The sequence below is a fragment of the Sceloporus undulatus genome, chromosome 4 (assembly GCF_019175285.1).
Source record: "Sceloporus undulatus isolate JIND9_A2432 ecotype Alabama chromosome 4, SceUnd_v1.1, whole genome shotgun sequence".
Taxonomy (NCBI): domain Eukaryota; kingdom Metazoa; phylum Chordata; class Lepidosauria; order Squamata; family Phrynosomatidae; genus Sceloporus; species Sceloporus undulatus.
The window spans coordinates 43,448,743-43,475,334 of record NC_056525.1 but is presented as its reverse complement, the minus strand read 5'-3'; the positions used below and the strand labels follow the sequence as shown (position 1 = coordinate 43,475,334).

General features: G+C 38.9%; 2 protein-coding genes across 6 annotated transcripts in view; both read right to left on the bottom strand.

Annotated features, from left to right (window-relative positions):
• Window positions 1–6,319, bottom strand: part of LOC121929598 (copine-1-like) — a 68,704-nt gene extending 62,385 nt beyond the window's left edge. For 2 of the 5 annotated variants that reach the window (XM_042465327.1, XM_042465322.1), the window contains exons 1-2: window positions 6,166–6,310; window positions 1,804–1,888 (exon numbers count right to left, since the gene is read on the bottom strand). The gene's annotated coding sequence lies outside the window, so the exon portion shown is untranslated. Of the gene's footprint in view, window positions 1–1,803; window positions 1,889–5,899; window positions 6,137–6,165 lie in introns of those variants that run through there. The other 3 variants (XM_042465323.1, XM_042465325.1, XM_042465326.1) reach the window with 3 other exon arrangements.
• A 1,429-nt stretch (window positions 6,320–7,748) lies between these two features.
• Window positions 7,749–26,578, bottom strand: NFS1 (NFS1 cysteine desulfurase). Its single transcript, XM_042462639.1, has 13 exons — window positions 26,452–26,578; window positions 23,511–23,578; window positions 22,989–23,105; window positions 22,768–22,851; window positions 20,514–20,666; window positions 19,588–19,681; window positions 18,159–18,293; window positions 17,202–17,359; window positions 16,406–16,511; window positions 14,201–14,282; window positions 12,778–12,861; window positions 12,305–12,394; window positions 7,749–9,354 (listed from the first exon to the last, which is right to left on the bottom strand). The coding sequence occupies exons 1-13, from the start codon at window positions 26,531–26,533 to the stop codon at window positions 9,291–9,293; spliced, it is 1,317 nt and encodes a 438-aa protein (XP_042318573.1). The 5' UTR covers window positions 26,534–26,578; the 3' UTR covers window positions 7,749–9,290.
• Between the last annotated feature and the right edge of the window lie 14 nt (window positions 26,579–26,592).

Genomic DNA, 26,592 nt, shown 5'->3' with positions numbered 1-26,592 from the left:
ATAGAAGCCTCCGAAACATGCATTTATATTAACATTTTTTTAAAAATCAGCAAATTTTTAGCGTGTCCTCCATTTTTTAAAAAAGTGTCCTCCATTTGAAATTTTTGTCCCACATTTGTCCCGGTTTATTTATTTATTTAAAAAATTGTTTAACTATTTATTTTTTGGCTTCGGCCCCCCAGTTGTCTGAGGGACAGCAACCCGGCCCCCGGCTCAAAAAGGTTGCCTACCCCTGGTCTAGCCTGTAGTTAAGTTTCAAGTTACATTATCTACTTTACTGGTGGGTTAGGTTTATTGGTCCACTTCTGCAGCACTACCACCATGTAAATATATGGTAAAATTACAAAGTGGGTCCTCCAAATGTACATTTTGAGGTGCCAGATCTGGAAACTGGAATACTGAACTAATCCAGGGGTGTGGGTATCAATATTTTCACAAAGTACAAAAATTAATGTGTTTCCAGTCTCCTCTGTTCAGTGATCCAATGTAAACGTAGGAAAACATACCACTATCTATATTCAGAAATTTCTCTGCAGTCATAAGCAGGTTTTTAGATAATAGGAAGTATCCCCTAGCACTGCTGTAATAATATAGTCAGGTGTATTTTAAGAACCTGCTTAAGCACTAAGATAAATCTTAGAGGCCTAGATCCATGTCACAGAAGAAATTATGGCCAGACGTTAAGGAACAGAACATTTTCTGATACGGTATCACAACTGTGGAATAGCTGAGAAACACCCACCTGGATTCATCTTTATTTGCTTTCAGATGAGTGGTGAAGATCTAATTCAATATATCTATGTTCTTTTTTATTTAAGTGTTCTACCTGCTATGCTGTGCTGTTGTTTTAGAGTTGCTGGTTTTATATTTTGATACCCACTCTACCTTTTAAATAGAACAGTATAGTAAAATACTTTGCAGCTATATAGAAAATCTGAAAATAAATAAAAAGTATCTTATTCAAACTATGATGAGCAAGAGCAGGAGCCTGAAGCCCATTGAAACATAAAATGGTTTAGCTTGAATAAAGTCAGATTACTCTTTTTAAAGACATGGCACAATTACATGTACAAATGCATGTACACAGCCACTTTCAACCATTTTTAAAGTTAAGACTAAGCAGCACAGTACTCTAGTTTTCCAGGTTGTGGATATAATTAGTGTAATATATGCATTATTTGATTTAAATAAATCAGAGATACAAATAGATTTATTTGGATCAGCAAAAAGAACCAGTGCGGTGTAATGGTTTGTACGTTGGACTAGTATTCTGGAAATCAGAGCTCAAATCCCTGCTCGGCCATGGAAACCCATCACCATCAGCCTCAGAGGATGGCAACCCCTCTCTGAACAAATCTAATTGCAAAAAGCATATTTAGTAGTCAATTCTGACAAAAAGGCAGAGGTACCGTTATAACAAAGTGAATCCAAACGCCAAATGGGATACCATTTAGCTAAAAAGAACCAGCTAGAGTGGTATTCATAAAAACACCGGGGGGGGGGGGTTCTTTAAAAAATTTACATGGCTGCTTTGGCAACTACACAACTGTTATATGCGGGTATTAATAAAAGGTATTTTAAAATCACTACAGGACAAAAGCCATTATCATTAAGAAGTCTGTCAACAGAAATACTGACAAAAATAATGACAGCCGTATTTCAAAATGAAAAAAAATTAAAAATCACTATATAACTTCAGTAATTTTAGCTTCTAGAACTAATTTAAATACTGAAAACTACCTATAGGAATAGTGATACCCAATTTTATTGTCTAAGCATAAATACATCTTCAAAATCTCTTACCTGCAAGAAGAGATGTTTTTTTTCCTTAACAAGTAGCAGAAGCCAAGTCAATCCTGTGGGCAACCAATTAAAACCAACTTTTAGACTGCAATAAAGAATAAATGGAGGCAAAAATCAATGCAGGAAACAAACAACTAGAGTCAACAGTCCACAATGAACTGTGTATTATGAAAGTTTGGGGCCAAGACCATCGTAAGGCACTCCAACACACAGCAACCACAAATTTAACGAGAGTGTAAGACAATTTTATCTCGTTCATTTAGAACACATACTTTGATAACAGAAATTAATGTTTATTTTAAACCAAAGCATCACCATGAGAATTATTATTATAAAGCAATAAAATACACATTCATTACAGAAATTCTAATTGTAGTCTCCAGATACTACCGATTTCGGAAACAGTGCATTTATTTTTTTTCTATTAGAAAAAGAGACGTAATTGTTTTGAACAAGGCAACATCCCTAATTCTATTGAGCTCACTTAATGAAAATGTACTTTAAAGAACCAAACACTTTTATGAATTGCTGCCACATTTGCTGAAATCAAATTAAACTCCAAATACTTTGCAACACACTTTTATTTACTTTATTCACTTCTGCTTACTTTACTGTGAGAATGTTTGGCACATCATTTAATTTCAGAGTTGCAAAAGCCACTGGCATGACCCACAACCAGTTCCACACATGACAATCTGATTTTCTAAACACTGGGACAATCAGCATAATCAGCTGTCCAATATTAAGGAAGTTTATACATGAGTACTTCAATACATACAATTCTAAAATTATCTGGGAATCCAAACTTACAAGTCCTAAAATTATCTCCCATTTAGAGAAACAAAAACAAGGAACACTAAGCTGACCACAAGTCCCATGGACAGCTTGATACACAATGTCATATTTTTGCACATCATCCTAGCTCTATTCTATTGTTGTGGACAAATAATATCTATAGTTATACTTTACTTAAACCAAGGGTTTGCTGACTATAGGAGTCACCTCATCATTTACCAAAACAAAGCTTCCAAAGCAGATCCCAACAATAAGCATCCCAAAAAATAAAAAAAATCCAATGAAGAATTTTATCAATACATCAGTCTGAACAACAAAAGTGTACAATGACCAAAATCTCACTGCTTAGTGGCTTTCTAAACTAGTCAGCTGCAAAAAACAATTCAGGGTACACACATTGATTTCTATAGGAATTTACCGGCATTGGCCTAATTTCACCAGGTCTCAAACAGTTTACAACACTCTGTTTAACTGAAAACCACTTTCTTGGTGAACAATTTGACACTATTCTAAAGATTATTTCCTTTGATTCTGCATAAATCACAGATTTACAGAAGAAGCCACACTAACCTAGAAATGTTTCCCAACACTATCCTCTTACTGATCTTTCAGCTGAATAGAATGTGAACACACTCAGTTTTCTCCACATCTCTATATTTCATGTTTTATACTCGATGTATAATTCCAAGTAACATATTATGGAATAGGATACAAATCAAAGCCATTAAAAAAACATGCTAGCATAAATATTGAGGTTTTTTGCATTGTTCATTTGCTTCTGTTCTTGATCACTGAATGAAACAGCTTTCTCCAAATGACTGAATTCTGAAACATGCATCAACATCCTATGAAATCTAGGGTAAATCCTTGGATAAATGAAATACACAGAACATTCCTCTGCAGAAAGTAAGATAAGCTCTCAACGTAAGCACCAACATAATAGTTACTGTTGAACAATTGCTATCAAGACCACAAGTTTACACTTCCTTACACCAAAGCAAGAGAAAGGGCTGGGAAGGCAAACTAAATTATGAAAATTCACAGTGGAAGAGCTAAAGGTAACAGACAACACCAACATCTTTTCTAAAACAACTTCTTGGCTGCAAAAAACCTTTGAAGAGAACTTATATCAACAGGCTTAGTCATTCTACAGTCAATTAGCAAAATTAATTTCTACTATGTGTTCTCTGGATAGTATCAATTGTACCAAAGAAATTTCTATTCTTCAAAGCCAAACAGCCAAATAGCCTCATCAATGTCAATCTTTAAAGCAGGACAGTGCTTTAAAGAACAGAACAAACACAGTGCATAAACAGAGCCAGTCTTCAACACAAGACACTGAGTTCAGCACAATTTGACAAGGCCCTCCTTAAGTCTAGGAAAGCCCATTCTGCCAACTTTCTTTCAGTGAGTCTCAAAGGTACTGCAAGATTTCTTTAAATACTGATTTTACAGACTAATAATGCTATGTCTTTGAATTCTACCAACAGCATATGGTCTTCCTCATTTAATTCAGTGAACAGATCAATTCAAGAATATTTCAGGAACTGCCATACCGCTTTTACAGACTAACACCGCTGTTTGAATTCTCCCAACAGCATATGGTTTTTCCTCTTCTAATTCAGTGAAGAGAGCCATTCCAGAATATTTAAAGAACTGTAAGCAAGTAAACCAGGACAATCCTTTACATCTTTTCTCTCTCTAACTCACCACCAACCTGAAAGCCAGCTTCACAAACAGATCTTCTTCATGATGCCTGATTTCATTTCTGCTGCACCCAGAAGCGTCCATCTTGCATTTAGAACACACCAAATGAACACTTGGATCATTCACAACACACACACACACACACGCATGCCAAAAACACATAAAATAAATAAAACAAAAAACCCTTATGGCAAGATAAGACTAGAAAAACAGCAATCCCAAAATCCTGAATCCAAACTAGCCTTGTTCCTGCCCATTCAGTGAAAGATCACTTTGAACAGCGCAAAGGCAAAACTGAATTGGAGGACAACGCCTCACAACCAAGGCATGGCACTGGCTGCATCTGCACTGCAGAAATAATCCGGTTTGAGACGGCTTGAACTGCCCTGGCTCAATGCTAGGGGATTCTGGGAACTGTAGCGTATTTTGGACCTCCATTGATACAAGTGACACTATCGAGCAAAGGCAGAGTAGAAATTAGATTTGCCAATTGACTAAATATTTACTTTTGTTGTTTTAATGCGATGCCAATCTTTAACTGCCCTGGCTCCATGCTAGGGAATTCTGGGAACTGTAGTTTTGTGAGACATTTAGTCCTCTTTAGTTTTTTGTGCGATTTGGCCATGTTCTAGAAGAGTTTATTCCTGACGTTTCACCTGCATCTGTGGCTGGCATCTTCAGAGAATGCTGGCATGGAAGTGAGTTGGGTGTATATATACTGCGTGACCCTGGGTAGCATCCTTTGAAGATGCCAACGAAACGTCAGGAATAAACTCTCCTAGAACTTGGCCACATAGCCTGAAAAAAAGCACAAAAAAATATGGATGCTGGGCATGAGAGCCTTTGGCTTCATAGAATCACAGAGTTGGAAGAGACCACAAGGGCATCCAGTCCAACCCCATTCTGCCATGCAGGAACTCTCAGTCGAAGCATCCCCTGTGACAGATGGCCATCCAGCCTCTGTTTAGAGACCTCCAAGGAAGGAGACTCCACTACACTCCGAGGAAGGAGTGTGTTCCACTGTCGAACAGCCCTTACTCTCAGGAAGTTCTTCCTAATGTTCAGGAGGAATCTCTTTTCCTGGAGCTTGCATCCATTGTTTGGGTTCTGTTCTCTGGAGCAGCAGAAAACAAGCTTGCTCCCTCCTCAATGTGACATCCCTTCAAATATTTAAACAGGGCTATCATGTCACCTCTTAACTTTCTCTTCTCCAGGCTAAACATCCCCAGCTCTTTAAGTCGTTCCTCATAGGGCTTCATGGTTTCCAGACCCTCCACCATTTTAGTTGCTCTCCTTTGGACACATGGCTCCAGTTTCTCCACTTTCACATTTAGTCTTCTCTGTCAAGAGAGAGCTCTGCTGCCCCAATAAACTACAGTTCCCAGGATTCCTTAGCACTGAGCCGGGGCAGTTAAGGCAGTCTGAAACCGGATTATCCCCGCAGTGCGGATGCAGCAGCCGTCCTGTCCAGTGGGGGCAGAGGATCCCGGCAGCCAAGGCTCCCTGTGGGTTCATGGCTCCCATTGCGTCCTCTCGCTCTCTCCCAGAAGCCGCAGAGTGCTGGCCACCTGTGGAAGAGTCCGATGATACTCACCTGGCCCCAAAAAGGAAAAAGGGGGGCTAGAACCCCAAAATGGCCCCAAAGGCCTCTGCAGCAGCAGAGCAAGGCAGGCGCGGGGCCTAAGCCCTGCTGCCTCCTGAAGCGCCTTCTCTCCGGCTCCCCTTCCACTCAGAGGCCTACTACTCCCCGCCCTCGAGTCTTTTGTGTCTCCTCCGTGCAATGGAAGGAAGGAAGGCGTTTTCTCCCTCCCTTCTCTGCCAAAGCAAGCCCAGAAGGGGCTGCTGGTGGTCGGTTCTTACCGAGAGGCCTGTACTGGGGGATGGGGAAGGGGTTAGAGAGAGGAAGGGGCTCGCCGCCACACAGGCCCCGCTCCCTGCGCTCAGCCCTGCGCCAGACACCGAGGAGGAGAAGGAGAAGGAGAAAGAGCAGCAGCAGCAGCGCCACAAAATGGCCGCCCGCCGGAGGAGGAGGAGGGGAGAGAGAGAGAGAGGGGTGGCGCCTGATGATGAGAGAGCCTGGGAGGGGACTCCGAGGGAGGCGGAAGGGAGAGGGAACGGGCCGCGGGCCTGGAGGGAGGGGGCCAAGTTTGTTTATGAGAGGAAGGAAGGAAGGAAGGAAGGAAGGAAGGAAGAAAGAAAGAAAGAGGCTGGCGGCAGCAGCTGTCCTGAACTCTAATAATACTAATAATGTAGAGACACATCTTGTAGCACCTTTGAGACTAAATGAAAGAAAGAAGTGGGCAGCAGCAGGAGCTTTCGTAGGCTAAAGCCTAGTTCCTCAAATGCATTGGATCCAAATCCAAACACATTGTACAGACCAGCACTAAAAGCCGCCTTGTGTATGTCCTGCAACATGAGTCCTTGGTCAAATTCTGGCAGATGTTGACCACACAGTTCTGCTGGACGACCTAGAAATTCCTAGAAAGGTGTTCAAAAAAGGACCCTTTATTTATTTGTAGGGGGGTCCTGTGCCCCTGACCAGAGAATGTGGAGGGAGTTCGTATATGAAAATATGATGGTTATTTCCAGACTGTGATTCCACGTAAAACAGCCATATTAAGGCAAGCTGCTACTATTTGAAAGATATTGCTGTCCAAGGGATTCACTAATATGATGTTTCATATATATATAAGTATAGTATAAGTAGAGCTAATCAAGTTGCAATGGCTTTTAATCAAATGCAATAAAAGATTGACTGACTGACTATAACAACAACAAATATAGTCAATTATATCAAGGAAAGCCCAAAACACACTGCAGAAATAATCCAATTTGAGACTTCTTTAACAGCCCTGGCTCAGTGTTAGGGAATCCTGGGAACTGTAGTTTATTGTGCCACCAGAGCTCTCTGACAGAGAAGGCTGTCTCATAAAACTACAGTTTCCAGAATTCCCTAGCATTAAGACAGGGCAGTTAAAGACAAATTCAATGTAGATAATGAAAGAATAGTTGTAAAAGAGTTCTTATACCTGGGATCAAACATTGATCAAACAAGGGATTGCAGCCAGGAAATCAGAAGATTAAAATGAGGAGAGCATAATCTTCTATGATCATTTTTTTTGGATGTTCAGTATTATTGTGACCTTGGCCCTTTTTTCCTTGACTTTCTTCAGTAATTGCTCCAAGTCTTTGCTCGTATCCACTCGTATCATCTGCATATCTGAGGTTGTCAGGCCCCCAATATCTAGGTTCTGCATCTACAGAGTCAACCACCCATGGCTTGAAAATACTCACACACAGTTGTAAAAACAAACAAACCTTGATTTTGCCATTTTATACTGTATGAGGGACACCGTTTTATTACTGTATATAGTAGGATCTGAGCATCCAAAATGGCACTGTGGAAGTGAGTTTGTGTAGGCAGGTGAACAAACTACTCGGGATTATTTCTACATTTTTATTTTATTTTTTCCAGTAACAATGGGAAAACATTTTCTTTCAGTATAAACTGTTTTCTTTTAAATTTATTTTGTTGGCACCTCCATCCCCTGCAAACATATGTGTCTTTCTCTCTGCTGCACCCATCTCACACAGACTTTCTCTAAAACAACAAAAGTCAGTTTCAGATGATCCGTCATATAAGGGCACAATACAAATAGCAAATAAGTATTCTGAAGCTGTTTTTCAAATTATTGTACAGTCCAGTGATGTGTATGTTGCAATTATTTGATGCTCCAGAATGTCTAAAACATCTATGCAAGTCAAGCTCTCTCCTCCGTGAAGCACAGTTCTACCTAAACAGAGCTCTATAATGAGCTTTTCCCCAAGGAAGCAGGTACAATGTCAAAAAATGTTGATGCACTATGGGATTCATACTAAAGCAAGAGGGTATGTTGCCCAAACAAATTTTGATTTGTTGAGAAGATGCTAGTGATCCAGCCAGTGGCTAAATCGGTAATCTATTTTCTTTGAAACTGCATGTACAACACAGCTAGGCTACAAAATAATAAAGGAGGCATGGAAGATACTACAGAACAGCCTATTTTTAAACAGACTCCTCCATGTATTGTAAGAAATAGTATTACCAATGCAAAAACTTCCCATACAAATTATACCCATACAAGTACCATGAGTGATAGTCTCACCAGTTAACATAATCTTGCTTTGGTAGGCTTCCTGTAGTGAAAAGCAGTGGCTTCACTTTACATATTTAATTATTATGAATCAGCGAAAGCAACCGTAGGACATTTTCATACAAGCATAATCTTATTCCCAAGTAACAGCCTTTTATCTTCCACAAATACTAAAGGAAGCAATGGTGACAGTACACTGTACCATCACCTAAATTCCATAAAGTTTGAGAAAATACTTTGTAATAACAGAGTCAGACATAATTAGGAGATGTGAATGTGGAACACTAATATCATTAGAATGAGTAGAATTTCACTGAAAAACGTCATCTCCATTAAGGAAGTAGTTGACCTTGATATAGCTGTATTCATTATTATACAGCACATTGTTGTTGTGTGCATTCAAGCACATACCACTGATCAAAAATGTGATGCAAGCTTTTTAGATGGAAGACTACATTCTATGAAAGGATTACTTCTGAATGTATAATATATACAAACACAAGTTTCTGCTACAGAATAGATGTTGGTGAAATAGATGCAAACCAGTATAGGGAGAAACTATAGTAGAAACATTTCTCACAGAAGGACAGTTACTTGACATCTAGGTTGCCCCAGTATCACCTTCAAATTACAGTACAGTAATTTCTTTGGCCCAAGGAAACAGGTGTCCCAGTATATTTGCAGTATAATCTATGTCTGATGTTATATGTTAACAGATTGACTTTTGAGAAAAGGCAAATCCACTGTCACATAGAGGTTGTTCATATTATGTGTCACATAGTTTCTTAGGAATGTTCATAATACATTCAGTCTACATCAAGGCAGTCTATGTTTATAAGTCATCGCCTTTGTTTAATGCTGTGTCCATTTAATGCTCTTCAAATCAATGCCATCCTGTACCATTTCCCACAGTGGGCTGTAAAATAAGGAAAATCCACAGTCAGTATATCATATATACAAATAATTTCTGACATAAATAAATGTTCAATGTGTAAGAACAAAATATAATTTATAAACAGATTAATCTGAGAAAACATGAATCCTGTGCACTATATGGTTTGAATCCTATTGATAGTTCCAACTCAGTTACTTACTTCATTACTGAATAGTAGTGTCAACACATATGTAAAACCATTTTGTTAATAGGTCTACTCTAGTTGGGGCTATTATTTAAGCTATTTGTCTACCATCTCTTAACCCATCAGGGCACTAGAGGTGAAGCACAATAGGTAAAAAAAATTAAAACATTAGATACATAAATAAAATATTTAAAAACAAGTTTAAAAACATGTCTTTTAAAATAGCTATAAAACCAACAGTCAAGACAGCCAGAGATGCTATTAGGACTAACAAAATGATTCTGGCCATGTGTCTTAAAATGCCTTTTATCCTCAAGGATGCAAATTCTCACCAAGACTGAACTCCTGAATCCACACTAAATACTGTTATCACCTTGAGAGACTAACCATGAAAACAAACAGGAGAATTGGAGAAGCTTTGTATGCCAGATTCCAACATGATTTTTAAAGCCCTTTGTTTTGTTTTGTTTTCCATAAGGCAGTTTAATCTCTTGTGAATGCAAGCATACATAGGCTATATAATCACAATGCCAGGTTGCTGTAAATATCTGTCTGGGGCAGAGGGAGGTCATGGGATGCCCTCCTCCATCATCCCTGCAATTCCTAACTTACCCCTCTTAAGGAGCACTCCATGGGCCATGGGAATGAATGCTGCCTGAGGAAGAAGCTCCAGAGCCACCAGTTGCTTCTCTGGACGCATTAATGCATAGAGATTTGGGTGATTAAATGGCAGAGGGTGGGAGGATGTTTAAAAGGGAGAAAGAATAGCTAAACAGACTAAAGAGGATGGCTCCTAAACTGACTAAACAGGATGGCTCCTAAGGCAAGTAACAGGAGTGGTAGGAGCCACAATCTGGTCCACAGCAAGCATCACTGAGGGCAGATGGCAATCTTCCATGTTATTGGACTGCAGCTCCCAGTATTCTTCATTGGCTAGAGATGCTTGGATTTGCAATTCAACAGATATTTGAAGGGCCATTTGATTCCCTACCTAATTTCTAATTTCTTTTCAATACCCTTTTAATTTCTAATTTCAGCCTGGGAAAGGAATTAGAAATTTGACCCAAAGGCGAGGTAAAACCTGTAATTTCCCTGCTGCTGGTTTTATTGCCAGGCTAGCCATTCACAAACTGGAGCTCCCATGGATTGCCCTGCCTCATAATAGTCAATGTCCGTGCATTCCCACCGGTGTTTCGATGCAGGCACATGCGTGCACATCGCCACCCATTGACTAATATGGCCTTGAGCTCCTGTGTGTTTTCCCATCTATCGCAAGCCCCCAGAACTAAACCCGCATAGATGGGAAGTGAAGTACTCACTGTAATTAAAAATGAAGCACTTGCTTCCATCCTAAGAATCTCTGTTTTCAAGTAGGCTTTTTGAAGCGTAAATCTACCATTGCAGAGAACATTTTGTGTGGAAGAATAGCTAAACTCTCCTCTCTCCAATGCTGCAATGTCTCCCAAAAACTCCCCTCTCTCCCACTACAACAAGCTGTTTTTTGTTTTGTTTTTAAAAAGAGTCCCCTGCCACTCATCACAGTAAGCAAAGACTATGTATACGGGTTTAAATGTATATATAAGTTAGGTATCCCTTATCTGAAAATCCAGTATGCTTCAAAATCCAAAACATTGTTCATGCGTGGCTCAAACAGTGACATCTTTGCTTACTGGTGGTTCAATATACACAGACTTTGTTTCATTCATAAAATTATTGAAAATATTGTATAAAATTACCTTCAGGCTATGTGCATAAGGTGTATATGAAACATAAATGAATTTCATATTTAGACTTGGGTCCTATCTCCAAGATATCTAATTATACATAATGAGACATATGTAAATATTCCAAAATCCAAAATATTGTTGGTCCCAAGCATTTCAGTTAAGGGATACTCAACCTGTATGGGCATTAGTGAATGAAGCCTGACAAGCTATGTCAGGGGCCTCATATCAGCAAGCAAGATGGCCTTGTAAACTCTGAGTTACCTCTACTCACTGCTGGCATGTGAGGCCCAGGACATGCACACCAAGAACGAATTTATTCTTTGCCTGAAATAGATCCCCCACCCCTAACTAAGGCAGGTTACAGACCGCTCGTTTGGGGCGGCCTGCACCCGCCCCTTTCCCCGCTGTATCAAGGCCTCAGCTGCCAGACTGGCAGCCTCCGAGGCCCTGATCCGCCGCCTTGCAGGTTGCGGGGAAGCGGCAAAAGGCCGCTTCCCCGCAGCCTGGAAAGGGGTGTCCTTGGGGCTTCAAGCCCCAAGGACACCCGGCAACAGCAGGGAGAAGGAGAAAGGGGCCACTTGGCCCCTTTCTTCTTTGCGTCGCTGGGCGCAGCCATGTAAAGGCTGTACCCAGCGACGCAAACCCCAGAAGGAGCTCCATTTCGGAGCTGCTTCTTGCACTGCAGAAAAGGAACTCTAGGCGCCCTCGCGCGGTACTAAGACGTCATGTCCGCGCCGCCTCATTTGGAGGCGGCGCGGTCGTGACATCATAATGGCAGCGGCCGTGTGGAACGGCCACCGCCATTTTGTACGGACTGGGTCCGTACTAGGGTTAGGGGCGTCAGCAAGTGACGCCCCTTTCTAACCCTAATACGGACCCAGTCCGTATTTTCAGGCCTGTCTGTAACGGGCCTCAGGAAGACACCAAATAGTGTTTTCTTCCCCAGTCTTGGTCCTCTTTAACTACTGAATTTCAATGAATCCAAGAACAATTTCTCTTCAACAGAGGCAAAAATAAAGACATTTTGTTATGGTTAAATGTCAAATAATTAGAATTTTACCTCATCTCTCTTAATCTCTTGACATGCTGTATGCATTTTTTCACTGTATAGTCCACTTCTTCTTCAGTTGTAAAACGGCCAATTCCAAATCTGAAATAAAACAGCTTATTAAGAACAACACAATACACACATACAGGCAGTATTTTGCTTGACAGAAGTAATATAACAATTCAATACAGTGGTGTCTCGGGTTACGAAATTAATTCGTTCCGCCATTCCTTTCGTAACCCGAAAATTTCGTAACCCGAAACACTTTTCCGTTAGCACTGGAAAGCCTATACCTGCACTTTGCAGCATTTGAATTTCGCGCCGAAATGAATTTCGTAACCCGAAAAATATTTCGTAACCCGAAACAGTTTTTGCCAATCCAACTTTTTCGTATCCCGGAAATTTCGTAACCCGATCATTTCGTATCCCGAGGCACCACTGTACAATATAACAATGTGAACATTCAAAGTAATAACAGCCCTTGCCTTATAGATGAGTGAGCCAAATCTTCATCTGCTCCAATTGCACGCAACACATATGATGGTTCTAAAGATGCAGATGTACATGCACTGAAGAAAATGAAAAATGAAAACAAAGTGTTAAATTATTTAGGTGTATAGCAGATGTAGAAATTACCATAGCAGACTGCACTGGAACAGCATGCTCTTGATGGGTATTCATCACTGCTGTTGTCAAACTTCCTTCTTGACAATACAGATTAGATCTTCATACAAGAAAGGAGAATAGATTTGACAAGATAAGGACTTCTTGCAAGATTAGTAGAATGAAGGCATTTGAAAAGGTGAAGCAGAATTGAACTTAAAAAAAGATAAAATAATATTAGAAAAAGTGTAAAGGGTAGAAGTAGGCAGAAAACAAGAGACAAGATGGCACTACAATTAAAAGTGTGTTAAATATGATCAGAAATATCACAATGCTTCAAGATACGACTGAAGAGCTTTAAGAGAGAGGGAGAAAGATGATTATACTGGAAGAATGGGACAAAAGTATCTTACCAGCAAGAATTAACCTTCTAGCAGATTCAAGGCTAAATAACAATACCTGTTTAAATTATGTAGGTCAAAATCCTGTATCATTCTTGTATTGCCCTTTCCTTCCTCCTACTGCTCTCTGTACTGCCTGGAAAATCAGCTTCTGAGATTTCTCAGCTCTGAAAAACCAATTTTGTGGGCATGGATTGGCTATAGTGGGAAAAGGATCATCCCCTCATTTCTGTTCAATTCCAGTGTTCCATCAGTAAAAATCCAGTGCTGGATTTTATCCATACTCTAGCAAATATTAATAGCATCTTAATCTTTGGAATCTACAATGGTAGGGGTAAGTTCTTTATGAATGGAATAAATTTTCTAGTCCAAAACAAAAAGAGGATTCTGCATTCATTGACTATAAACTGATACCCTGTTTAAAGGGGTAGAGCATAAAGCTCTGCTGACATACCTTACACTGTCAATGGGGACAGCAAACTTGCCGTCAGCTTTGTAGTGTACCCCACAACCAATAATGTCCATTCTGGACATGGGGCTGGGACAGAGTTCTGTTCACATTCTGACTGATTTACTAAGCTCACCCATTATGCTGTCCATGAAAAAAGAGCTGCTTGCCTTAAGGAGTAGTGGGTACATTTTTATGCACATTTATTAAAAGTACAGTCACTAACACAATCGGACATTATACCTCAACAGATTCTGGCTTACTGTAGTCAGTAGTGCCAGTGAAATATATGCCTCTTTTATCCTGCTTCTTTCAGGAAGCTTATACAGAGGTTTTAGAAAATCTTGCTTCTGGAAACTGACGTTACTGAAATTTGCTTAGCTTTAACAATGAAAACATAATGTATCCTCAGACCATTCTTGAGGCCTTTTGTTTGTCTTTCATATGCAGTATTACCTTCCAGAAGATAGTGCCACATCTTTAAGTGCCATCAGTAGGCTCTCTCCTTCTACATAGGCAAAAGATAAGTTGATGCAGCCTGTGAAGTTAACAAAGTAAAGTTAGCTTCTTTAAGCTGCACAATTTTTACAAGCGGATAAGTTACGCTGGTAAAAACAATGTAGAATCTAGTAGTAATATCTTAAACAATAGCAAATTTTACTTTGCATCAGCTTTTGTCGACCACCGTCCAGATCATCAGATGGATGGAGCATTGCCACTGGTGGCAAATATTTAAACAAAGGCTGGGTTGATGTAGGAATGTGGGGGCATTGAAATATAAAAGATAAAGCAGTGATAATTATTCTAACAGTGGTAACTAATGAACAGTAACAGAGTTATTAGTATGGACATTCTAGCAGAGGTAACCAGGTTAGAATATGTTAATTTTTGTTCTATATTTCCATACAAGGCAAAAAAAAAAATCTTTTTAGGTGACTTCTAAGTGATTTGAAAATTGTAATTAAGTAGGGCCAGGGGAAATAGAAATGCAGAGTATAAACAGTGAAAATTTTGTGAGCTGTGTCCATTAACTCTCGATTGGACTTCTGTAATGCGCTGTATATGGGGCTACCCTTGTGCCAAGTTCAGAAACTTCAACTTGTACAAAATATGGCAGCCAGATTAATTACAGGTACTCGTCGTACCGATCACATAACACCAGTTTTGAAATCCCTTCACTGGCTGCCAATTAATTTCCGGGCAAGGTACAAGGTGTTGGTGATTACCTTCAAAGCCCTACATGGCTTGGGTCCAGAATACTTAAGAGATCGCCTACTTCCATACTGTCCGTCCCGCACTCTAAGGTCCTCGGGGAAAAATCTACTTCAGCCAATAAAATCTAGGCTAACTTCAGTCACCCAGAGGGCCTTTTCCATCGCAGCTCCAAAGCTATGGAATGACCTGCCGAAGGAGATCCGTGACATTTCTACTCTTACAGCCTTTAAGAAGGCTCTGAAAACGGATCTCTTCCGGCAGGCCTTCCCTACCTAGTTCTACTCCCCATTTACTGTGACTTATGTCACTCTGTCCACCAATTCTTTTCTTAAATTTAATTAAAATAAAATCCTTGCCTCAAGAAGAAGAGCCCTCCCTCCATGACATCATCATCAGACCTGGGAGGGAGTGAAAAAGAGAGGCCCAACTTCCATCAGGCCTAACTGTGAATGTCCTCACTTCGTTCTTTTTAATTTTATTGTATTTTATTTATTTATTGTATTGTATTTTATTATCTTTATTTTTACTGTTGTAACCCGCCTGGATTCCTTGTGATTGGGCGGGCTATAAATAAATTATTATTATTATTATTATTATTATTATTATTATTAACAAACAGCAGCTGGGCAGCAATAAAGACCTTGCCGCATTATGAGCACTTTTTCTTTTAAACCACAGCTGATATTGCAGAACTTGTTATTGAATTCATTACTGTTTGGTGCTAGAATCCCTCTTTGAAATTCTGCTGTAGAAGGATGGCCACCTTAATGTTAGAGACAGTACATCCCAGTATCATTTATCTATATAGGTATCTGTGAACTGAGACAACTCTTTCTGCATCTGATGGAGTAGATGGCAGCCCACAACAGCTGATTCCAAATAATGCATGTTAGTCTTTAAGCTGTCCTGGGACTTTTTTATAATTTTAAAGCAGAACAACAACAACAAGCTGAAGACAACGCTTAATTATATTTAAAAATCAAGCACAGAACCACAATTTCAATCTCAATGTCTGGTCTGCTAAAACTATCAATGTTATAATTTAAAGCCAGACAAAAAATTAACTCTGATGTTTTGGTAATTTTTCATCTCAATTTTCTATTTCGCACAGAATACTGTGTAATTTAATAATACAGAATCTACAGGGAATAATGTGAGTTTTGCAATATGCAATGTATTATTTCTGGGCTAACACTCACAAGATTGGGCACAAAATTACACACTACTTTAAGTTAATGCACAGAGTTCTTGAGTTACTGCACAACTGTCTTGTAAGATAATTTTCAGAAGTTTACAGTGCTACAAAATGGGATTTATTTGGGGGGTTGGGGGATTTGGAGTGAGAGGCAAAGACTCTCAGGAAGTCAAATTAAGATAATAAATTCAACAGTTAATAAATTAAGATAATAAATTCAGTAGTGAAACTCAATAGACATTTAACAATACCTGGATATCGAAGCTCTGGATCTCCATTCATGACAACATCAGGAATTTCTGCCATTATTTTTGTAACTAGCCTGTCAGCCAATAAGCTGACTCGCTTATGGTCATACTAGAAAACAAAGAAGGTACTTTAATTAGCTAATTAACCAATACATAGATACCTCTTGACCTATTTACCCAGTATACCATATTAAGCATATTTTAAGTTTTGTCTGGAAATTCTGTAGATAACACGATATCCGCATTTTGCTACTATACATCTAAATCTGCAGAGCGATATTTTTATGACAGGTTTCTCCACCCTTGGCAAGGAATATATCAAAGCAGAAATAGGGATGTCCACAAAAAAAGTGTAAACCTCATACAATTAATAGAATGTTCAGTATTCCTACTAGAAACTACATCTCTTCTTTTCTTACTAGCAGCGAGAGAGGTTTCACTGTTGCAGTTCTAAGTCTGGGGACTGTAAAAGACGCATGCAATAAGAAAGGACGATTACTCAGCAAATTACTCTAGCATTACTAAAATCAAAAATGTATCAGGAAATGGTTCCACTGACACTAAAGTTTGGTTTACTTAAGCATAATGCATATTTTTGGAAATTAAGGGGAGAATATGAAGCAGAATTACTTCTGTAGCATAGCAGAAGACATCATATTAAATATTTATCCATATAGGCAGGTGAATGTGTTGTACACTTTCTACCATGACTATGGTGTTTAAAACACAGCAAAATAAAGACAGCTAAAATAACTGGGTCTCAATCAGTTATAAACCCAAATTGGATTGCACTTTGTACCTCCATCTCTTGTTGAGCCAATTCACAAGCTGCCCCAAGACCAACTGCTAAAGGAGTTGGCACAGTCCCAGAACGTAATCCTCGCTCCTGGCCTCCTCCACTCTGTATAGGTTCCACTCTTACTCTTGGCCGTCGTCGAACATAAATTGCACCAACCCCTTGGAAAAAAAGTTTCTGTTTAGTAGACAAACAAGACTTTGCATAATGCAAGGTTTTGGAAAGCTCAGAAAAGCTCCCCTCCCCCATCATTATTCTTTTACCAAAATCCTCGGTCACAAGAAGAAGAAATGGATGTGATTAACATTTTCAGAGATTCAATTTCCTCTGATAATACCAATTCCTTTAACCACTGGAATGGTCCTGCAAAGACTGAATCCTCCTCACTATACAATTCTTTCTATCAAATTACAGTACTAGCTACAGTATTCCTTAAAAAAATAAAAAACCTTACTCTTTACTAGTGAGTACTTTCTTCAGCATTACTTCACTCTAGAAAATAAGAAACAATAGTGTGGCACCCTCAATCAAAGAATAAAAGAGTAATTCAGACATACATACATAATGTTGCATTCATACACATATTCAAATAATAAAACATAAAAGTTGTAATTATTTCACCGATCAATAACCTAAACAGATTTTTAAAAGATAAAAAACATAATTCCCAGACAAAACAAAGGCTGTTAATACATTTTCCTTACAAAACAAGTCACTCTATAGCCTTGGGACAAATACAATTAAAACCTTGCTCCCAGCCACTAGAAATAATATACAAAAGGAAAAAGCATACATTTGTTTCCTCCTTAATTATCAACACTTCGATTTTCCATGTCTCCTTGCAGTGAAGACATTGCTGTATTGCATATCCAACTTTTATTTGAAGAACTAATCAAATAAATAAAGGAACATTGAACAGTCAGAAAGAATAAATGCCATGCAATTAGAAGAAATGAATACCTTTGGGACCATAGATTTTGTGGCCACTGATGCTCATTAGATCAATTTTCATTTCATTGACATCTAGTGGAATTTTCCCAACTGCCTGTGCAGCATCTGTATGTAGGAAAACTTTATGGGAACTGCAGATCTGACCTGTAATACAAAAGCAAGACTATTCAACACCAAACAATTCTTTTTGTCTGGTTACAATATGATACCCAGTTTACATTTTAAAAACTGTTATGCCAGAGAGGAAAAGGCCTTAAGACTTAGTTCAAGGACAATTTTTAAAACATACAAGAATAATCCTTTTTAAATACACACAAAAATAATTCTTTTTCACTTTATGTATTCCCTGAATCAATTTCCAGGGAGTGCTCTTTAAATGTGTCTGACCACATTAACGAACTACACTCTTAGTGCTGCTATTCCACTTTTACTGCTCTGGTTGTGTCCTGTTACATTCTGAGGCTTGTAGTTCAGTGAGGCCTAAGAGCAATCTGTCTGAGAATTCTAAATGCCCCTCCTTATATTGCAAATCCCAGAATGCAACAGGAGGCAGCCAGAGCAGTTAAAGTGGAATAGCAGCGCTATAAGAGTGTAATGTGGTAATCTAGATAGGGCATGTGGCAACAGAATCCTCTTTGAGTATAGACAGTGGCTTGCTAAACTAAGCATCACCTAGCTGAGCTGGAGTTAGGGTCTATTTAGCAACCAACCAGCTGCAACAATTCACTCCTGAGGTGGATTTTGAGAATGAATACAGGGGCACTTCTCTTCTCTAGCTACTCCTAGACTATTAATGGAGGTGGGTTTAACTGCATGAACAGCTGGTCGCAACAGGAAAATCTGCACTTCTGCTCTGACAAAAACAGCAACAAGTGGCAACTTTAACAATTATTTCTTTTTTCTTTTTCAAGCATGGAAAAATGGTCACAGATCTGAAGTCGAAGGCTTTCATGGCCGGCATCCATGTTTTTTTATGGGTTTTTCCAGGCTATTTGGCCATTAATCCTCTTTTGCATTAGCCTCCCAGCGTGAGGCCGGCCATCAGCATAGAACAATACACATGCAAATCACTGCTGCATTCCCAGGCTCACACAGTGTGTGTGTGTGTATCTCCACTTTTTCCAGGCAAGCATTCTCTGAAGATGCCAGCCACAGATGCTAGCGAAACGTCAGGAAGAAAATTTTCTAGAACATGGCCACATAGCCCGAAAAACCCACAAAAAACCACGGTCACTGATCTCTTCTGATCACTGCAAATCCTGAATACAAACAGTGAAACTGCCAGACATAGAAATGAATCAGTGCTTAGCTTCCAAATCAGCAGTTATGTAGGTTCCTGTAGCCCTTTGTCTTAATATAATATGGTTCATCATAATGCTCTGGAACATTGTTTAAGCCAAGCTATTAAGAGTGGAGATCACCAACTATATCTACTTACCAATATCACTAATTGGTTGTATCACTCCTATCTCATTATTCACAGTCATTACTGAAACCAAGCCTGTGTCTGGTTGTATTGCGTTTTGTAGGTCCTGGCAGAAATCATGCAAGAGAGAGAAGTAATTCAAGCTATATGAGTATATAAAAGAGCTTGTGAATGCTCTTTGGAAAGTTATATTGAGCTTTTACTACACAACTACATGCAATAAATACATCAGAACTGAATGCTGCAAAAGTGAACAGAGGAAACGGGAGGAAGGATTTTCATGCCAGAATTAACTCTTAAGCCTTGGTGCAATCCCAAAAAAAGCTAGTCATGGGTATGTTTCACTTAATCAGTGGGTCAGATGTCAAGTGGTTCTGCACTAGGGGACCAAGGGACTGACAATTCCCTTTAGCAGCAATTCTTTAGGAAAATATGGGAGTGGCTGTGGTAAATGAAAAGATCCTGTGCACATTCTTAAGGCCACACACAGCCCTTTGGGCACTTACCACTGACATTTATTGTTGTGTTGGTTGTATGTTTTGTAACTAAGTACTAACTGCCTTGGGGATCTTTAATAGGGCTGGAAAACAAAGAATAAATCTTTTACATAAATAATAAAAAGTATATATGTTGATGTTTTTATACTACAAAATGTTTATGCTACATGTTTACGCTACGAAATGTCCCATTGTGTTCCAACAGCAATTTTGTTTTACTGGACTAAATGAATAGCAAGTGTTTGACCTTATGAATGTACACAGGATCTTTTCATATATTATGACCTAACTTTCTTCAAACCATATCTGCTGAAGTGATTCAGTTTTGTCCAATGTGAGAGAAAAGCCATAATCCAGCCTTTCTTATTTTTACCTGACATTTTCCTTCTCTCTCTCTCTCTTTTGACAGCTCTCTAATAAAATGAACATCAAGCTTCTTACCTTTAAATCTATAATCCCATTTTTCTTTACAGGCAAGTATGTAACTCGAAATCCCTCCGCTTCTAGGGCACGACAAGAATCCAGCACACATTTGTGTTCAGTTTGTGCTGTAATTATATGTTTCTTTCTGGATTTATAGAATCTTGCAACACCCTTTAGACAGATGAAAGAAAAAGAGTATAGATTTTTAAACTGAAATGGTGTAGCTTTTTAAGAATAATATTAAAAGTGTGAAATGTTCAGTTACTGCAATGTCTGGGACACTGAAACCTAGAACCTAATTATGCTTCTTTGGGGGGAAATCCCACTGAATTTGATGGGACTTAGACTCAAACAACTATGGGCAGCATTGTCTCAGGCTGTAACCCTATATGCCCTTGAGTGGGTTTTAGTGCCACTGAACCCAGAAATATACACATAGAATTGTGCCACAAAGAGTTTTTTTTCCAGCTTCAATTTTTATATAAAAAATTTCCAACTGTCATGATTGTAAGGAACATTTTATGCTATTATTTATCTAAATAAAATTACTGCAGTGGTATATAACTACCAAGGAAAATATATGCAGTCACAGGACCTATCATTTCAAACTATTCAGATAATAGAATGACTACTCGGCACAGATACGTAACAGACAGAATTAGGTCCAATGTTACAATAGGCTACTTATATCCTGGATGATCTTCAGCTAGACTGCTCTGAACAGAGCCAAAGCTCAATGAAACAAATAGTGCAATCCCACACGTTTACTGATAAATAAGACCTACTGGCTTTATATACTGATAAATAAGGCCTACAGTATGACTTACTTCCTAATAAGAATACAACTGCATACTTATCTATTCAGAGGTCTAATTGGGGCACTGGCCTGAGAAAATATATATATAAGGATTGCAGCCTAAGCAAGTTATGATTGCAATGTAAGGCTTCAGCTTTATCCATAATTACCTGGGAGTAATTCCCATTAAATTCAGCAGGGCTTATTTCTGAGCATATGTATGCTTATGCTGTAAACCTGTTCAAGCTTATGCCAAGTGTTGTTAGAGACTCATCTCATCATAAAACCTTGTGAACATACAATTACACACATTCACTGGTTTTTTAAAAGACTTTTATTGAGAAATACAATTTATGAAACAAGGTTTACAAATTAACTAACACCACTACAAAACATTCACATCACATACTCAAGCAAGCAACTAGAGTTAGTATCTGTTTAGTTACACACAATTATGAAAAATAAATACCTCAGAGTTAAATATTTCTCATCATCATATACACACAAACACCAATTTTCAGCTGAGAGCAATCAATTTTACAGTAGCACCCATGCTCAAGGAGAAGATATAAACATAGTTGGGGAATGCCAAGGTTCACATTAGTCTTTTCAAAAAAATATTTAACAAAAACAACTCTTAATAGGGCAAGGAATCCCTAAATAATCAAATGACCACTGAGAGTACTCAGGGGCCACAGAATACTGACTGACTTGGGAAGTGGTAGATGAACAGAAAACAACTGAAAAGGAGAATAGAAATAGTTTCTTGAAAAGGAGCATACCACCTTGCAATATTTTGAGGGGATGCTCTAAAGTAAGGGTGGGGAACATCACACTCTGGAACAAATCTGGCCTTTCTGGAATCCTATACCATCCCTCTCAGCTTTGCCAGGTGGCCACAATGTCTTCTTCATAACATCATTTTGGATAGTTTCTTATGTTTTATGTGCCCCTCCGCAACCTTTTTCTAAGCTTTGGCAATAAGAGCTTAAGCTAGAATGTGTTGATTTTTTGGCTGCACCCTTTTTGTCTTCAGTTGACTGGAATATGGTCCTAGGGCTGAAAGAAGATTCTTTAGCAACTTCAGCTCTCCATATATTCCTGGATTGCAGATGAAATGATCCCTCATAATTGGCTAACAACATTTGCAGGGCCACAAGTTGCCCACCTCTCCTATTTAGCCCCTTCTTGCAAATATAAAATCAGCAGTGATTTCCAAATATTTTCAGATAATTATTATTCAGAAACTGTATTTTCTGTTCACTTTCAGCAGATTACATACCAAGTTGTCAAGTTAAATATTATTTTTGAGGCTTGCCATAACTTTCTTACATGTTCAATCAAACCAAAACCAGATATATGTGACTGTGATGTTGTTCTTGATGTATTAAATTCTGCCTTCCTTAGGGATAGGATAGTAACTCTGATTACTGTGAGTTGTTTTATGACATCAGATATTACGATATAATATTTTACCTTAATTGCTATATTGTTGGATTCTGTTGCCCCACTGGTAAAAATAATCTCTCGAGGATCTGCTCCTATTAGTGATGCAACTTGCTGTAAAAATACAAAACATCATTATAAATTATAATATTTGAAACAGAATTCTGCAATATCTAACAGCATCAATTTGCAGAGTAGCTGAGCAGGAAAACATCCATAATTAGGTTATAAGAATAATGCAGAATCCTCACCTTTCTGGCTTTTTCCATGGCAGATTCACTTTCCCAGCCATAAGCATGGGTTCTAGAGTGTGGGTTGCCATAGAAATGCACAAGATAAGGCAGCATGCTGTCCAAAACCCTGGGATCCTAGAACACAAGTTATAAAACTTTATTTCACTGCAACCTTTTTTCCCCTTGTAATATATAGTTATATATATATATACTGTGAGAGCAGGCTAAAATATATAAATCTTTATTTGTCATATATGATTAAGATCAAGTTGCTAATATTTAAATTATTTTAATGTTTTAATTCATCTCTTCTTGCTGCTAGATTCAACAAAAATATTTCACAATCAGAATTTAGCAGAGTATACAGTATACATGAGATTCAAACAGCAATACTAGGAACACTTAGGTAGGAGTAACCCACCTACCCCTGAGTAGAACAGGAACTACATCTGAGTAACCTATACAGAACTGTTTTGTAAATCTGATTTACTATTTTTTTAAAAAAAAGACTATCACTAAATGAGTACTTAGTTTACAAACCATAGAAGTAGTTGCTTGGACATCCATGTACAATGGCCGGAGTTCAGATTCCTCAACATTGCTTTTACCTAGGAAAACACAACTACATGAGCAAGAAATGCAAATATGCAAACAGAAGACATGAACATAAACATTTATTAAAGTAAATGATAGTAAAGAGTCATATATTCTTTTAATAATCTTTCTAAACTTTCTTGAAAATATTTAATTCAGTTATAGCAACCAATCTCTAGACTGAACTAGGCTGGTCAATCAGATATAATGATAGTGTCCTTTGAACAAAATATGGCATTTTAAAAATTGTATTCCAGTTATAGAAAAGTATCAACCACCACCTTGAGGTGAACTCAGTAAAGCCTTGAAAAGGCAAGATTGAGTCTGTTCTGATTTTATTGTTCAGCAAGATGAAGTGAGTAATTCCAGGTAGACTCACAGAGTTGGAAGGAATTCCAAGAACAAACCAACTCAGTGAAAACAATCCACCGCTAAACACTTCTGAGAAGCAGGCATCCAGTTGGCTTTTGTTGTTGTTGTTGTTGTTCAAGCCCCTTAATAACCTGAGAGTCTACCAATATTCAAGGGAGTCTATGCTCCAAAACACACTGCAAAAATAATCTAGTTTTGAGACAGCTTTAACTGCCTTGGCTCAATGCTAGGGAATTCTGGTAACTGTAGTTTGTGAGACATTTAGCCTTCTCTGTCAGAGCTCTGGTGCCACAACAAACTACAATTCCCAGGATTTTCTAGCACTAAACCAGGGCAGTTAAAGTGGTCTCAAACTGGATTATTTCTGCAGTGTGTTTTGGACCTATGTCATGGTCAAAACATTTTCACATGCAAACTGCTGGGTTCCCATCAGAGTTGCCAAAGTAATGCTTATCAACCCAGAGCTTTCATTTTAAGAATTCACTCCTGAAGAACCAGCATTAACAAGACTTTTGTAAGCTACAGTAGTTATAATAGGAGGAAGAGAAAGGTAGACTTATCCAACACCAGGAGAATTAGCTACTACATTTTCACGTGCTGCGTCTGAACCCTTTGTGTATACAAAGGCTAATCACAACTGCAGGGGAGAGGGAAGAAATTTGCCACAACCTGAACTGCTTGGGTTTATGGTTCTACAATACCTTTGCTTACAAAATCCTAACTCGCTCTCGGCTTCTACTGTCATCTCAAATTCCTTCCAAGTTACATCACAACTGCTTTATATAAGAAAGTAACCATGGAAAAATACAGCCTGAACAGCAGTAGTTATCTAATGACAGAAAAGACTGGGAAAGTCCATTCTTTTTTCTCCTTTGCAGGCTGTACAGATTGTCTTTCTCTTATCCAAAATGCTCGGGGCCAGAAGATTTTGCATTTATTTATTTATTGGACTTTTGAATATTTGCACACACATAGCGAGAGATCTTGGAGATTGAGCCCAACTGTAAAGACAAAATTCAAATCTGATGTTTCATGCACACTTCCTACCCATAGCCTGAAGGTGCTTTTAAACATATCGAATAGTGTGATGGTTTGAGTGTCAGACTATGACTCTGGAGCCCAGGGTTTGAATCCTGGCTCAGCCATAGAAACCCACTGGGTGCCCAGGCACACTCTCTCAGCCTCAGGGGAAGGCAATGAATGGCAAGCCTCCTCTGAACAGATCTTGCCAAGAAAACTTGCCAAGTTTGTTGTGGCCCCAGAACAAAGCCATCAGTGTGTGGGGAGTTACAATGGCATGCATCACCAACAGCATTCTAGCTCTCTTCAGATAATATACCAACAGAGGCTGCATCCGCACAGCAGAAATAATGCAGTTGGACAATGCTCTAACTGCCATGTTTGATTCCTATGGAATCCTGGGCTTTGTAGTTTGATTGGGAACCATTCTGTTTCTCTGTATTCTGTCCTGATGGCCACATCTTGTCTTCAGTATAGACATCTGGGCAACAGGGCATTCAGATGTTGTGGCACTTCCATTCCTCTATGGGGAAGCCACAGCTTTTTGTCATCTATGTAGTCAAATGCTTTGCTGTAATCAATGGAGCACATGCAGATTTTCTTCTGGAATTTTCTGGTGTGCTCCATTGTCCAACTTGTTAAATATGCAGATTTATATATATATACACACACACACACAATATATATAGAGAGAGAGAGCAAGACACACACACACATATATAGACAGTATATATCTCAGAGCTATCTGACAGAGAAGGCTAAATAGTGCTCAGTATATATATATATATATATATATATACACACACACACACACACACACACACATAATATGTATGTGTATATACGCACACAGATATACATACATGCATAAGAGCTCTCTGACAGAGAAGGCTAAATAGCGCACAGGATTCATATATATGTGTACACACATAAACACATAATATATATGTATATACATATATTTATATATACACACACCACACATATATATACATATATATGTCAGAGCTCTCTGACAGAGAAGACTAAATAGCACACAGAATATATATATATATATATATATATATGCACATAATGTATATGTATATGTGTGTGTGTATATATATATATACACACACACACACACACTTATCTATATATACACACATATATCAGAGCTCTGGCAGAGAAGACTAACTAGCACACAGAATACACACACACACATATACAGTCTATATAACCCTGTGCGCTACTGAGCCTCCTGTGTCAGAGAGCCCTGGCGTCACAACAAACTACAATCCCCAGAAGTCCATGGCATGGAGCTTAGACAGTTGAAGCGGTGTCAAACCGGGTTATTTCTGCAGTGCGGATACAAGGGGTGTGTGTGTGTGTTGTCCTGCCCAAGGGTCCATCATGTCCACAGGTTACATAAAGAGGCGCCAAGGACCTGCCTCCTGGGAGGGAGGGAGGGAGGGAGGGTCCAAGGGGCGGTGTTCGGGTGGTGCCTGTGCTTTACCTTGTTCCCGGGCGAGGCCCGAAGCCCTTCTCCCTTGGAAGAGCCCCGCTGCCCTCAGCGCCCTCAGCCGCGACGCCCACATCCTCACTCGGCGCGACGCAGACACACAACCAGCAGCAGCAGCAACAGCGCCAGCGACGA